The sequence below is a fragment of the Vidua chalybeata genome, chromosome 1 (assembly GCF_026979565.1).
Source record: "Vidua chalybeata isolate OUT-0048 chromosome 1, bVidCha1 merged haplotype, whole genome shotgun sequence".
In the NCBI taxonomy this organism is placed as follows: domain Eukaryota; kingdom Metazoa; phylum Chordata; class Aves; order Passeriformes; family Viduidae; genus Vidua; species Vidua chalybeata.
This window is the reverse complement of record NC_071530.1, coordinates 29,014,259-29,030,651: the sequence shown is the minus strand read 5'-3', so window position 1 is coordinate 29,030,651 and position 16,393 is coordinate 29,014,259. Positions and strand designations below refer to the sequence as shown.

At 36.4% G+C, this 16,393-nt stretch overlaps 1 protein-coding gene across 1 annotated transcript in view; it reads left to right on the top strand.

The window, feature by feature from the left end:
• Positions 1 to 16,393, top strand: part of MEOX2 (mesenchyme homeobox 2) — a 53,084-nt gene extending 36,691 nt beyond the window's left edge. Inside the window, exons 2-3 of the mRNA XM_053947148.1 lie at positions 1,844 to 2,016; positions 15,099 to 16,393. Coding sequence (XP_053803123.1) covers positions 1,844 to 2,016; positions 15,099 to 15,323 — 398 coding nt within the window. The 3' untranslated portion in view covers positions 15,324 to 16,393. The remainder of the gene's footprint in view (positions 1 to 1,843; positions 2,017 to 15,098) is intronic.

Below are 16,393 nucleotides of genomic sequence, written 5' to 3'. Positions count from 1 at the left end.
TATGCACACCCATCTGCTTTCAAACCTGGATGAAACATATCTGGCAGTATAAGAATGGTAATCCAAAATGGCAAGAATAATGATTTAGGTATCTCTCTTCAGTGATTCAATGGAATGGGGATATACAGGTTTGAGTATTTAAATTCAGGTGATCTACTAATATTTGGACCTTATAATGGGATAGCAGACAGATAAATTTAAAGGAAAAAAACCAATGCGCATGTTCCTGAAACAGAAAAACGTGGAGAGAAGTTACAGTGACTCTAGTTTGCCTACTAGTATAAAAGAAGAAATGTGAATTTCTAGGTGTAAAGTAGTTTTGAAATATCAAGTTTTCTATGTTGAGTTTGGAAATAGACCTTGGCCCCACACTATTGTCAATGGGCCTGCCATCTAATGTGGTCCTACCCTAGGAAATCCCTACTCCACTTGTGGCTGAACAACTCCCAGATACACATAACAACTTTGGTACATGCCCTCAGTCAGACAGCCAGCACTACACTTCACACTTGAAGCAAAATTCTGTGTGTCATGTCAGCAAAAGCAGAGGTTTGGTGATATGCAGCCATTAGCTTTAAAATATTTAAATTTATTGACTATACCATTGAGTCAAGAATCAACAGCTCTCATAAAAAAAAACCCAAAAAACCCCAAAGTTCCCTTCCAAGTAACAGAGTGACTGACAAAAAGTGAAAACATTCTTATACCTTTATAGAAAGTAGATTTGAAACCAGACTCACTGGCCAGTTGGACAGGCTCAGGCATGCTGATGATTCATCTGACACAGAGTCCCAGGGAGTGATTTTTTTGCGAGCCAGTTCATTTGGATGTTGATGCACGTTTCTATTTAAATCAGCAGCTGAAGTGTGAATTAATCTGTGACATTTTTAAGATGGTTCGTGAGGCCAGAATTTGACTAATGATACTTGTACTGATCTCCTGCTAATTTTGGATTTATAGGTGGCGTATCATACCCAAACATACAAATGTCTGGTCTTTTTTTCTTTCCACTCTTTTTTTTTTTTTTTTTCCTAATGGTCTGAACATTTATTTATTTAACGTGACTTCACTGACAGCAATAGAATGGCTGTCACTGAGTTACTGAGTTCAGTAGTTTGGGTCAGGACCAAATATACCTGTTTCTGAGAGTAAAAGGAATTATGACAGTGATAATGAAACTTTCAGCAAAGCTCCTCTGATTTTGACCAAAGTATTCCTTAAGTAATGAGATTTGGAGGCAGTAATTTTCCTATACTGATACAGCTGTGCCAAAAAAGTTCCTACCTGCACCATAGCATGAGTAGAAAATCCCATGGGACATGGGATAGGACCAACTTCCTTTTGACGTGTTCAGTTTCCTGTGCTTTGTCTGTTAGCTTTCCCTGAAAGTGTAACTGCACTAAACCTTAAAGTGTCTGCTGCAAAACAGCTTTGGCTTAAGGTATTAGTGAAATGATAGGGGAGAAAGATTCTTGTATTACTCATTATACAGTAATCAAATGATACATATCCTGTACTGGTTGGATGCACTGAGAGTTGTCAACAGTGGGAAGGAATTGAAGCTTTGGAGAAATTCTTCAGAAAATTGTTAGAAAATGAAACACTGCAAGGTTTTAAGCTAGAGTTTGATGTGTGTCAATGTAAGCAGCAGCTCAAGTCTGCCAGAATTATTTCTGCTTTCCTGATTTACAATGAAGAATCCATAGGAATGAAAACAAGGGTGTGTTTCAGAGAGAAAAAGTTTGAAAAATGTAACTTTAGCTTTTTGTTGTCTTTGGGCTTGTTTTCTATTTAGCTATACACTTGTTGTTACATCCATTTTTGCCTTTTTTTTCTTTTTCAGATTCCCAAGAAGGAAACTACAAGACAGAGGTCAACAGTAAACCCAGGAAGGAAAGGACAGCTTTCACCAAGGAGCAAATCAGAGAGCTAGAAGCAGAATTTGCTCATCATAACTATTTGACCAGGCTGAGACGATATGAGATAGCAGTAAATCTGGATCTCACTGAAAGACAGGTACTGATGAAAAATAATGGACTTTAAATGCCTGCCCAATATGTACCAGTTATTAGTAGCTCCTCACAGAAAAGCTCCTGTTTATAATGCTAATATTTATGTTGATACATCGGATTGAATGTTTTTAGCAAAATTATATACATTTATTATCTCTCTGCTATGAAAGCAATTTATACTTTTATATGTACCACTTACAGATTAATTTCATGTCTTAGGCAGAGATGGAAGATAAAAGCATGAGTAATAATCTGTTAGATGGGTGCATGTCGTTTCTAATCTGTCCACACTGATGTCATTGAAGAGGGGGTAGGTCCCAAACACTGTATGCACAAGTAGTTGGTTTGCCTGCATGCAACAAATACAAGCATCTTGATTCAGTCTATTAAGTATATGCAGTGGCCATTAATGCAGAGTTTCTGAACATCCTGTTTCCAGATGGCAGCAAAAATGGGAACGCCAGCAAAACTGGGATACAGGCATTTTAAACCCCTTTATCTTACCCTGCTCTGGGAAAGCAGAGGAGATGATGGAATTTCTTATCACTGTTATTGGTTTCCTGCTCACCAAACCCTGGTCCAGGAAACACTTCTGCATGTGCTTAAGTTTCATCATGCATGTTGTCACATTGATTTCTAATGGAAATATCCATGTTACACATGTATTAAAGTGTTTCAGGATCTCATCTCTATACACTAAATAGGTAGTGAAGTCACATTTCAAATAATGATTACATGAATGTACACATTTTGAAAATGTGTTTTAGTAAAGACATTTAGAATACCAGCCTCAAGTACACAAAATCTGATTAAATATTTCCTACAGTTTTAATATTAAAATAGAAAGCTTTTTGCCCACTGATAGACGGTCATTCTTTTTTCAGGAATCAAAATGAGATTGAAGGATTGCTTTAGCTGCAATCAGTAAGATGATGATATAGTCAAAAGTAGGTATCAAAATAGCATAATGATTTGTGAAGTCTACATATAAGATTTGCAATTTTCTTGAGTTTCATTAACACCTGCCATAGGTACATATATCAAATCCAGCAAAAATCCAGCCTTTTCTAAAAGAAACGGAACACATTTTTTACTCACAAAAGCAAATGCAACAGCTTTTTGCTTTGAAAGCTTCTAGAGAATGGCTGTGCCTTCAAGCTTTTCAAGAAAACACAGCAATTTCTTGTTTGATTTGACCACAGTGCCAGGTTTCACTGGGGTAATTTTCAGTTACTTAAGAATGGTAGTTACATTTGTGAAGCACATTATTTTGTATCAAACAATGGGTAGAATTTTGCCTTTTTTCATTTCCACTGTCTGTGCTATTTAGACTCACACCTGATTTTGACAGCTGAGGGGAGAAGGAATGAATTCTTGTCTTGGTGACAGAAGTAGAGTCGGCATGAAACTGAACCATGATAAATAAATTAAAAAAAAAAATCTGATGGCCAATTTGACAGTAATCAGTCAGCTGGGTATATCCCTACATTTAATAATGGTGAATTTAGCCTGGAATTTAAGTGTTGACCCTAATAAATTCTATATTCTTTTCTTCAAAGACAATTTTGAGTAGTACAACTAAATCAAGAGACAGTTCACTATCCTGAAGGGAATAGTTAATCTAAAAGCATTTAGCATACTGAAAAGGGACAGATAAATATTGAATATTATTTCTGGAGGAGAAAACAGAGTCCAGCTACATAAGTACAGACAATTTATTTAAGTCATGACAGTACTTTCTGTTCTCCAGCTGTCACAAAGCATCAGTTTTAAGCATTCTGTGGATTATCGTGATAATTTCCATAGCATTGTCATTAGTCTATTTAATTGTGTAATCTAATCCTCCTCTGCTTCCCCAGATTATCAGAGAGGGACAACTGAGCTCCTAGAGATAACTCCCTTCCTTCCTTCCTTCCTTCCTTCCTTCCTTCCTTCCTTCCTTCCTTCCTTCCTTCCTTCCTTCCTTCCTTCCTTCCTTCCTTCCTTCCTTCCTTCCTTCCTTCCTTCCTTCCTTCCTTCCTTCCTTCCTTCCTTCCTTCCTTCCTTCCTTCCTTCCTTCCTTCCTTCCTTCCTTCCTTCCTTCCTTCCTTCCTTCCTTCCTTCCTTCCTTCCTTCCTTCCTTCCTTCCTTCCTTCCTTCCTTCCTTCCTTCCTTCCTTCCTTCCTTCCTTCCTTCCTTCCTTCCTTCCTTCCTTCCTTCCTTCCTTCCTTCCTTCCTTCCTTCCTTCCTTCCTTCCTTCCTTCCTTCCTTCCTTCCTTCCTTCCTTCCTTCCTTCCTTCCTTCCTTCCTTCCTTCCTTCCTTCCTTCCTTCCTTCCTTCCTTCCTTCCTTCCTTCCTTCCTTCCTTCCTTCCTTCCTTCCTTCCTTCCTTCCTTCCTTCCTTCCTTCCTTCCTTCCTTCCTTCCTTCCTTCCTCCCTCCCTCCCTCCCTCCCTCCCTCCCTCCCTCCCTCCCTCCCTGCCTGCCTGCCTGCCTGCCTGCCTGCCTGCCTGCCTGCCTGCCTGCCTGCCTTCCTGCCTCTTTAACACTACCTTAGAAAAGGAAAGCAGTAAGATTTTTAGTTTGATAGAATCCAGTTCTGTATCTTCCCACAGTAAAATGGTCTGAGAAAAGGAGAGGAAGAAACAAAAAAAAAAAATGCATTAAAACTGTATTGTTAATCAAAAAGTGAACACTTGAGGGGAAATTCTGGACATATTTTTCAGTTTCTGAATCATACTAAGCTAAGTAATATTGTAAAGTAAAAATGTCTCTTTTAAACCAAATTTATTGCTTTGATAGAAAAATGGTGTAAATAGCATAGATCTGGGTATGGGTTTCCACGGTATATGGCAGACTTCAGAAGCTGAATGCCATAAATCAAAAGATGGCTCTTCTTGCATACTTGTTTTAGATCAGTATTCCTTCAGTGACTTAAAAATGTACTTCAGGGTGAGCATGGTGTGACATTAATACTTCTTTTCTCTCCAGTTAAGAGAGGGAACTCTCCTCAGGACCTGTCTTTACATCATTACCAAAATGATTCATTACCCTTGAGTGAGATAACAGCACTTATTTTCATTCTTACTAGCATTATTACTTTTTTTAAAACTAGCTGTGCCTACAGAGGAGACCATATTTGATACCTACCTTAAACAGGTGCAAAAAAAAATTATCTAAAGTATATTGATGGAATTATCTGCCGTGCCCCCCCTTTCTTATGAGGTAGCATTTTTAGAAAATTGCTGTTTGCAGAACCATTTTTCTTTAGTATTTTTCTCCAAAGCTGCATTGCAGAAAATGCAATAGCTGATAGTTCCTTTGTTTAAAATAAGTGAACACACAGGTGATAGCCTTGATCTCATCACATGCTGTAGACCTCTTGGTGTTGGGAGATTTCTTGGTCTCTCATTGAATTTGCATACAGAGAATTGAAACTTCCTTGAGATAGTACAATGGCAAAATAGTAACATTGACTATTGGGTGAAATAATGCATCTGCTTGGAAAATAGGTTTGAGAGCAGACCTAACCTGTGATGGAATTATTTGTTTAGCATTATTTTTTCACTAGGATTTTTAAAAAAAGACAAGCATATTATTCAGATAAAGAAGAACAACAAAATAATCTGGGGAAAGTATTGTTGGGTCCTCTTAAAGCTACAACTTTCAGTTATTCCCCAAGATGTGAGATAAATCATGTAGCCTATTATCTTGAAAAATCTCTATCTTCCTCTTGACTATAGTGATAATTTCTACCATACGCCACAGATTAAAAGAGGCACTGACCAACTAACACTTCATAATTACCTTTCTGGCATTTAAACAAGCTGTAGAAAAAAACATATGTCTAACCATATTTAAAAAGCTATATAAGGGTATTAAAGTTTTCTGCAGTCATCAAAGTAAGGGGTATTAAAGTTTTCTGCAGTCATCAAAGTAAGGCTTCATTTGACTTTTGAAATAACTTACAAGATCAATTCAAACATAAATGACTCATGGAAGGCCATTTTACAAAAAAATAATAATGAAAAAAAAACCCTAACAACATATGGCTCAGGAGAAGGAAGTAATCCTATCACTCCCTAAAAAGGAAACTTGAGTTACAAGACAGGAGGATGACATTAAATAAGTGCCTCAATTGCCTAGATATTAAGAGTGCACTATGAGAGCATTATAAGCACATCTGGTGGTAGGATGGCTCTATTATGGTATTGTAAGAACTCCAGAAATATAGGTACATATAATTCTTGCTCCCTCTCCTATAGAGTGCACTCACAATCCAGATCAGGCAGCAGTTAATAATTTTCAGCTGGCTGGCCTCTATTATATTTTGAAGAGCTAGTTAGACTAAAAACTATCTAAGCTCCCTAGATATTTGTAACCTTGACAAATGCATTCTTGGCTTTTTTGTACCCCCAGATAAACTTGGAGAAGGTTCCATGCAGACTTTTTAATATCTCACCGTGGGATGAGGGGAGGAAGCAGCTGCACTGGGGTATCAGAGGAGTGGCAAAATGGACATTTTTATGGAGTTGATCCTGCCAAATATAGAAAGAGTAGGAGATCTTTCCATCTCGCAAGATCTTTTTGCATGGAGCTAATCAAAAGAGTAATGTTGCAGTTCTTCAGGCTAGCTAAGGTTACCGGAATAAACAGTCCAAATATGTAATGCTTCAGTTTGCCAACATAAACGGAAAATCCCACCTAGTCAGATTAAATTCTGCTGATGGCAACGAGAGGTTTATTTCTTCTCAAATTTAATTTCCAATATCTGCCTAGAAGCTACCAATCATTTATAAAAGGCCTAAAGCCATTGATTTTGCATAGGCAAAGGACAAAATTTTGTCCAAGTGAAGAATGCTTTTGTATCAACTGTTTGACTTCCATGCATGTGGTACCAACATGGAATGAGTCACAAAGAAAGAAGTTTTGTGATGCCTTTTTCCTTCCAGAAATGGAAACAAGCAGCCCTATTATTTAAATTATACTTTGGTGTAGTACCATAACCCACACTGTAGCACTGCATTGTTAAGACCATGCAAATACTACATGAAGTTCACCATTAGAAAATTTTTCTCAGGACTTGGTTACCTCAAAATTTCATCACAAGTGACTTGATTAAAATACTTCTCAGCATTACAAAGGTAAAGGGAGGCTAATCAGTGCATTTTTTAGACTTCACTGGTAAGGTAAGAATGGCTTCACTTGGTCACCCAGGCAAGAAAACAGGGGGATCAATATTCATTCCTCCATCATGTGTTAGTCCTGCATAGCCTCTGGAAGTGTAAATGTCTCTTCATGCATTAAATGGCATAACTAATTTTCTACTTTAGGAAATGAGTTTTCTGAGGTTAGGTGGTGAATATTTTCAAACAGAAATCAATCAAAACCAAACTATATTGAAAGGACAGGCTTGACCATATCTGTCTGTCATGCTGTGACATCTTTGAAAGGCAGCTGCTCATTCCACACTTCTATGTGTTAAGCACACTCTATCCACACTATAATAATGAGAATGTGTGGCTTGAAATCCTTTAGATTTTTTGTTTATTTAAAGTAACACTCTTAATAAAATAAAACTTTGCTATTTGTCTTGAGAAATAGAAATACCAGCAGTAAGAGTTACTGTGCTACCTGTGCTCTTTCTCAGGAAAGAATGCAGCTAGAAAACTTAGTTATAATTTTGATTTGTATGATAATTCTTTTTAAAAAATCACATGGGAAAAATTAAATCAGCATATTTAATTTGCAGTATTGATTGAATTCAAACAAGCAATTCATATTCAAAGATCCAAGAACTTTAAGCTGTTAGTTGTGAATGGACCCTACACCTGCAGGGGAAACCCGTGAGATTCTGGGAGGGGAGAAACCTCTGCCTGTGCCAAGAAGCATATATGATATAGACAGCAATATTAGCAGCTCATACAGCTGCTTTTAAAAAGTTTGTGAGGCACTGCCATTACCTACCCCTGGTCTTTCTTAGACTCAAGTTGAGAAAGATGTGGCTTCTTCTGCCACCTCTTTAGGGAGAGGGGAGCTTATAAATCTGTAATTTGTAGTCACTTTAAGAAATAGAAGAAATCTGTGGAGAACAAATTATTTTGGAGAGTTAAGAATGAACATGTGGAATAAAGGAGATTTTTTTTTATGCAGCCCATTGAGAAATATTGATCTGTGCAAAATGGGTGCAAAGTAATGAACATTACAATTTTTTTATCATGAAATAAAATACTCTACATGTGAGTAATTCATGGAGATAAATGTCTACACAAAGTAGAGGAAAGTTTAGCTAAAGGCCATTTTCCCCACAGATTAGTTTGCCACCATTTGTTTATTTTGTAGATTTGGAATCACACGATCATAGAATCATGGAATTGTTTGGGTTAGAGTACCTTAAAGATCATCTAGTTCCAACTGCCCATGGGCAGGGAACATTTCACTAGACCAAGTTGCTCAGATCCTCATCCATTCCAGTCTTGAACACTTGCAGGGATGGAGAGTTTACAACCTCTCTGGGCAACCTCAGCCTCACAGTAGAGAATTTCTTCCTAATATCTAATCTAAACCTACCCCTTTTTCATCTTAAAACCATTCCCCCTTGTCCTATCACTATATGCCCTTATCAAAGTCCCTCTCCATCCTTGTAAGCCCCCTTTAGGTACTCTACATATGTAAAGGAATGGATGAAAGTAGACTCTAAAAATTATAGGTAGAACAGACCTCTAAAAATAATAGGTAGGAGAATAAGGTAGAGGGAGTTTTAGCAGCAGCCCCACAGACTGCCTTCCTTTGCCTTTAACCAAAAAAAGGAAAGACTAATTAAAGAAAAAATACATCCTTAGATTATGTAAAAGAAGTCACTAGGAGAAAGATACCTGAAATAGTGTTCGTCTTTCTGCTTAAGATATGTTAACTGTGAAATCAATGTTCAGAGGTTTTGATTCAGGAGGATTAGCTGCTTGATCATGAAATAAATTTTGAAGACCTTTGGTGGAGAAGGCAACTGTTCTTTGGATGGAGCACAGGGAGGCAAACTGAGTGCTCGAAAAGATTTCTGAAACTGGAATGAAATACTGCTGCTACTGCTGTCCTCTGAAATATAATGTCTATTCCATCCCTGTTTAAATGTGGGAGGTAGAAAGGAGAATGTATCACCTAAGCAGTACCAAAATCTCAACTGACTTTTATGTAACGATAAACCAGAACTCACTCCTACACCTTCCTGGGTGCCAAAAGCTCCAGCTGTCCTTTGTGCACCTGCCAAATCCTCCCCTTTTTCTCAACAGCTGCTGCAAAGTACTTGCACACATTCAGTGCAAAGTTCTGTAATGTAACATGAAGCAGATAATTTTAAATAAGTGAGTAGGTGACTTAAATAATTTTAATCACAGGGTTCTGGTACCACACCTTAATTTCCAAAGATAAGTCAATTTTCTTCAAGTGATGGATTTTGGAAATATTTTATAATAACTAAGAAGACATTTAATACAAAGATTTATTTAAATTAGTTTTAATCTCTAAAATATATTTGAGATTTTTATAAGAATTTATTTGGAATAGAAAATGGAATTTCTTCAAGTCATATTCTATGAGCACTTACATTTATTCATAGGTTGTACACTTCTATTTACTTCTATAAGTTTCTGAATAAACTATCATGAAAATACTATTTGTATGCATGCAAAAAAGGCAAGCTTCAGCTGTATAACAGCAGGGATTTCTGTAAATTTCAGGAGTTTGACTTTCCTTAAAACTTGGCAGCATAAATGTACTTTCTAAAAATAACAGGGATGTTTTCAAGGCCAAAGAAAGTTTAGAAGTAAACCTTATTTTTTTTTCTAATTTTTTAAAACTCGGGGTTATTTTTTGTTATTCATATGTTTGTCTGTATCAGAGGAAAGTAAATTGAAAGATTTAAAAATCATAAAAGCAAAAGAAAATGGACAGCCGCTGACTGAGGCAGAATGCTTTAAAGACTTGATGCTTTATGCTTTTATGCTATTCTGCTTGATGCAGAATGCTTTAAAGACTTGGTCTTCATGACATATAATTTAGGTACATTAAAACATGGAATTTAGGATACTGACTGTAAAGACTCTTGCTTAGAAATATGGATCCCTTAAAGCAAAAGAATAATTACAACTGGCACAGCACTCTTTCTAATTTTTAAGGCTCTTTAGATATCAGGCCTCAAATTTTAATCTTGTTTGGGATTCATGCCACTAAAACCTAGAATAGAAAACTGGATTTTAGGAAAGAATTTTTAATTTCCAGAAAATAGCTTTTATGAAGAGAAAGTATTTTTTCCTAAAATAAGAAAGGGAGCCAATAGTAGAACTGCAATAGTTTGAATTCAGTCATTACTTTTTCATTCAATTATTCTTAAAGTTAACATGACTGAAAGGTTCTGCTGAGGAAGGAGCACTAAATCAGAAGTTTAGGAAATATTTACATTTTGAATCAAAATGAGTTGTTGATGTCCACATAAGGAATTTATATTAAAGATACACATCCAACACAGCCCATCGTGTGGCCCTTAAGACTACTAAGGACCTATATATCATAAGTATGCAATAATTATTTTGGCAATGTAGACACTAACAATGTCAACCTCATTGTTTTGACTTCCCTCCTATGATTCCTACAGAGCAGACCTTAAAATAAATTGGTCACAGCAAAAACATTTATCTTGTAGATCAGGAGATACACGATGAGAAATAATTTAGTCATATCTAAAGTAACAGTCTAATTATCAGATGTGGAGATGCAGATGCTAAACAACTTGTTGACTAAGGGAAAAGAAACAGGGCTTTCGTGCCAGTAAGCAGATGTGCTCAATAGACCAGCTCATAAGTGCTGATTTAGAAACAGCTGTTAATGCTACCATCATCTTTAATATAGCTCATTTCCCTCCACTTTCTTTGTTTTCTGTGCATACACATGCTTACTCTATACAGTCAAGTTGTGCTAGTCAAAGGGTGGAGATGAGGGAGTGCATTTCAATAAACAGTAGGCAATCAGGACTTGATTCTGAGAGGTAGGTGGTGAGCACGGTCAGACTCTGCTGGAGCTAACTTAGCCTTAAAAGCTTTGTAAATCTTACTAAGTTTGTCACAGTAGATCTTTAAACTTCTTTAAAGGATACAATTTTTTGCAAATGTTGTAAATGTCACTACTAGTTCTTTCACTGGGGGAAATTTCAAACATTTTTCAAGTTCACTTCAGTAGAGATTTTTTCTCTTTATATTTATTTAAATTTTTATTTATTTCTCTTTCAGTCAGTCACTGTCACTCTTGATCTATTCTATTCTATTCTATTCTATTCTATTCTATTCTATTCTATTCTATTCTATTCTATTCTTATTTCTTTTATTTTCTATCTTCTTTCTTTGTCCTCTCTCCTTCATGTTTCTCAGGGTGTTTTGTTTTGATTCATGTTTTTTACAAGACCTGAAACATTTAAATTAGTTGTGTGTTTAAAAAGCATGTTTTTCCATGAACCAAGATAAACTGATGCTCTGAATTGCTTCACACAAAGTTTGCTTCACTTCCTTTCCATTACTAAAATATCGATAGATCACATATCAGTAACAATTATACCCTCTATAACTGACCTTTAGTTCCAAAGGAAGTTCAGAATTCCAATATCTAAATTTGATCTCTAGAGGAAATGACAAGTGAAGTACCTGTCTCATATTATTAGCACATGAGCATTAAAGTCTTCACTTAGAGTCTACTGAGCTGTATGAAAAAACTCACATTGACATTAGTGTACTTTGGATCAGATCAAAAGTGGACTTCAATACTTCATAATGGAGGGCATAAAGAAATATATAGTAAAAAATATTTTGTATATGTATAATGCATTCCCTTATATAAGAACCCTGCTGTATATTAACGCAGCAAATGGCATCAAAATAAATTTACAATATTTTCAATTATAAACTTGACTATAAATGATTTCTAGTTTTTGAGAATAATCTTTGAAATACCAATAAGGCAATTGCTTATTTATATTCTGTAAGTAAATTAGATGCAGTTTATTTAAAGTAATGAACAAAAAAGCCTTTTTTCCCCTTTTTAACATTGTTACCATTTTCTCTTTATGGGAAGGCTATATGTTTGTCAGCAGTATATTTCCTCCTACGATATTGTCAGGGTTACTTTCATCCTTCTGCACTCAAGAAAGTGCATGCAAAGGTAGCTGGAGTAATTTCAGCCCAGCTTCCCCCAACTGCAATGTTTCCCATACAATGGGTCGCATGCAGACATAGTGCTGTATGCTGGATCCTTGGAGGAATATGCAAATGTATCTTGTACTCATTCTTGAAAAGGGAAGTCATCATCTCTTAACTGATTTATATCAACTAATATGCAGATGCTGACCTCTACTAATCCCTGGTGGAGGCACTTTAAGGCATGATCTTATGAACTGATCTGAAGGCTGGTGATCTGAGTGAAGAAGTACTCCCCAGCCTGTATTCAGTTACTCATTACCTGGAAGCTGAGGTCAATCTTTTGGGTTTAATGCTCAAGGAGACAGACTCCACTTAACTCTGCTGTTGTCAGGTGGCCTGAATTATAACAAGCAGAACCAAAATGTATTGTCATAAAAAATGAAAACCTGGATAAATTATTAAATAACAGTAGACAACAGTCAAAAAATGTAATCTTAGCAGATGTGAGAATTAGTTTTGTCTTTGAGGGAACAGAAAGAACAGAAATGAGCACCTGTAATAGAAGCCACACAGTAATCATCCTGTTCATTCCTGTCCCATCCAGGACAGTGTCTGACTGCTCTCAGGAGTATTAGTTTCAGTTTCTCATCCACAAATGAACTGACCACATCCAGAAGGCCTGGATATCTCCTGTTCCAGTAGCTCTCCTTTCAAGTTAAAGTAGGTTGTATCCAGGCTGTGCACTGAAACTTTTACTTCAAATGCATCATTGTCATTTTTCTTGAAACCATGTTTTCTATACATTATTGCTCTGTTCTAGGCTTTGAGTCATATGAATTATTCTGTGAATGTTCAAGGACATAAAAATATACAGAGAATTGCTTGGACCTTTTAACAATTACTCCAATCCTATAATTTCTTCTTACCAAAGAAAATTATCTTGGCCCTTATTTCATAAGAAGTTTGATAATATCCTGTGATAATGGGTCTAATCCAAAGTGTATTATTTTTGATGTTCAGATAATGATTGCAGTTGCATCTACTGCACTATCTGGCACAAGTAAAGCAGTGTCTTTTGCAAGGGAAACTTCACTGTTAAAACTGCAAAAATTAAACAAAATAACATTATCACTTCTCCCAGAAAGCAGCCAATGCTGTACCCTTTTGAAGATGTTGTTTCCACGGACACTTCTGGTACCAGTCCTGATAAATTGGTAATTTCCAATACCACAGCAGCCAGTAATAAATACCTTCCCTTTTACACATTTTTCACTTTGCAAGCTAGACTTTTTTGGCTCTGATGAGTTGACTAGAGGAAAAGATGTGCTCTGCTTTAAGGTTCTTAACTAACCTGGAATAATTTTTCTCTGTTCCCAAGTGATTTGCTTTAACAGCTCACTTTGGCATTAACAGGAATATAGAGTATTAAAAAAATAAATAACTTCTCTTACTTCCTATATATATATACACAAAGATAGTGATGCTATCTATCAGTCAGTTGTAGTAAAATTTTAATGTAAAATTCAAAGTGATAGTAAAGGTTAAAAACTGTGAGGTTTCCTGGATGTGTAAGACAGATTCAGCAAAACAGCATTTTTGTGGCTCTATTACTCATGTTGTACAATATGTCCTGCTGTGCCTAGTGCTTGCTGATTCTTTTAAAACTCTGAAACACATTCTGCTAAGCACAGCAGAGGATATACCGGCATTTCTTGCTCTTTTTCCAAGTTAAATGTTGCAGGCATTGTTTATTTTTCTATGGAACCTTCTTCATCTGAAGAGCTGCACACACACACACACACACACACACACACACGAGATTTTTCAGCAACATTAACTCTAAATGAATCAAACCTAACCATATTCTATTCATACTGTTCCCAGTGACAGTACTTGAAGCTGATCTGAAATCAGCCTTTAATCTGGTCTAATATATTTGACAGCTGCTATGCACATCTTTTTTTTTTTTTTTTTTCCCTTTACTTTTCTTTTGGCTATTGAAAAATATTGTGGTTTGCAGTGCAAATAATTTAGGTTTACTTTTCCCTCATATATTTCCATACAGAGATGGGGAGGAGAGGAAATGAGTTTCAGCTGGAGTAAAATCTTGGGGTTTAATGTGACTTAAACACAGATACATTTTTAATCTTCCACGTTATGAATTTCTTTTTCATTCTTATCTGAAATTATTTGCTAATTTTGACTTAAATTTATAAATGCCTTGTCTTCTGACTTTGGGGGTATTAATTTGTCTAAAAAATTTGATCAGGGTCTATGGTTAAATGTAGCAGAATAAAGGATCAGTTGACTAGAATAATTTGAATACCTTTGTGAAATAGAAAGGGAAGTCTTAAGCTCTTATAGTAAGAAATGGTCTTTTAAATACTTCAGCAAGTTAAAAAAAAGGCACCTTTAAAGTGCTGCACCTGAAACTCATCATCAGGTTACAGAAACAAAGAAGAAAGCAATGCCAACTTTTCAGGCAAGTTGCTTTGCAGAGTAACTACCCTCTGATGAAGGGTTCTGTTACTCAAAATGTATGTTCTTTTGCACAGTCCCTTGATGGAAGATATTTTTCTTTTGTTTCTCTCCCTGACAAATGGCATTAACATGTTTTTCAAGAGTATGTTATCTTTCCAATGTTTTCTAAAAGGCTCGGAGATGTTCCTACAGAACTGTCTGCAACAGATAGGCCAGCTGTCTTAAGAGTAACCCCTTTTCCTCCCTTGCAGTCATTATCCCCAGTGTTCACATTCTATCCAAAACTGAATTGCCTGATCTTCAGGGAAACCTTGCTAAGCTCTTTAGTATCCAGACAGAAAGGCACATTAGGAAAATACAATCCCCAAGTGCTGTGCTACAGGTAGAAAGTTCATTTTTACCTTCAGTGACCCCGTCTTTATTTTCTTGTTTTGTCTTTCTTCTGTGAAGGTAAAAGTTTGGTTTCAGAACAGACGGATGAAATGGAAGCGTGTAAAAGGGGGCCAGCAAGGGGCAGCAGCCCGGGAGAAGGAACTGGTGAATGTGAAAAAGGGCACGCTGCTCCCCTCCGAGCTCTCCGGCATCGGCGCTGCCGGGCTCCAGCACACGGGGGACTCACTAGCCAACGACGACAGCCACGACAGCGACCACAGCTCTGAGCACGCACACTTATGATACACAGAGAGTGTCCGAGCTCTGTTCTCAGGAAAGATGCTTTGCTGGAAGGCCTTACACAGGCATCGTTTACTTATGCAAGTGACTCTGGCAGTGATCTTTAAAGTTGTTATGGAAAATTCAGGCTTTTTGTGTCTGCTTTTCTTGATTCTTAGATGGTTTACAGTAAGTGCCATGTCTTAAAGGTGCCTCAAGAGTGGAGAAGTGGAAGACAAACTTACTTTGAACATTCCAGATTTGTTTGTCGTTTTTATGACAGCGGGCAGGTATTTTTGCTTAAGCTTGCACTGAAAATTACATTGCTCTCAAAGACGTTATATTCTGAAAACCACAGTGCCACAAAATCACTATCTAGTGGATAAGAAATGTATTTTTACTCTGTATATATTTACCTTACAGCATTTTCCTGTCTTCACTAATTTTTAGCAATGCGTTCATATTAGCTGATGGCAATAGTCACTCATGACAATAAATGGCTTTTTGTCTCTGTATCTTTGTTTTGTTTTACCAAAGACATACAATACATGCAGATACTTTTGTTCAAGTAGAGAACAATACAATAGTGTCTGCTAGGACACATCCTTGTATGACAGACAAAACAAACCTTATGTTGCATTTACTATCAACTGCTGCTAATAGGGTATTATTAAATTTACCTAGCTCCTCAATTCTTCCTATCTTATAATTGCAAAAAACTGATTTTTACAATCATAAGGATAGTCCAGTAACCTGCCAAAAATGTCATGATCCACTCATGCTCAGTGGAAACTTTCCAAAGGATTATTTGTCTCTACTTTGTCATAATTGAGTACATTGATAAATGCTGAAACTCTACAGAAATGTTGTTGCTTCATGTTCAGTTTGAAAAAACAGGAGATAAACTGAAAGCTGTTATCAACTGCTTATGTTGGTAGGAATCAAAATATGAAGGTAACTCTATATTGTGTCCCATGAGTAAAATCAAAGCATATTTTCTGTTATAAGCTTTTGTGTACATATAGGCAAATACCAAACCCCAAAATTTACTGCAAACTATTGATTGTACTTTGTAAAGAAATATGTTTAATAAA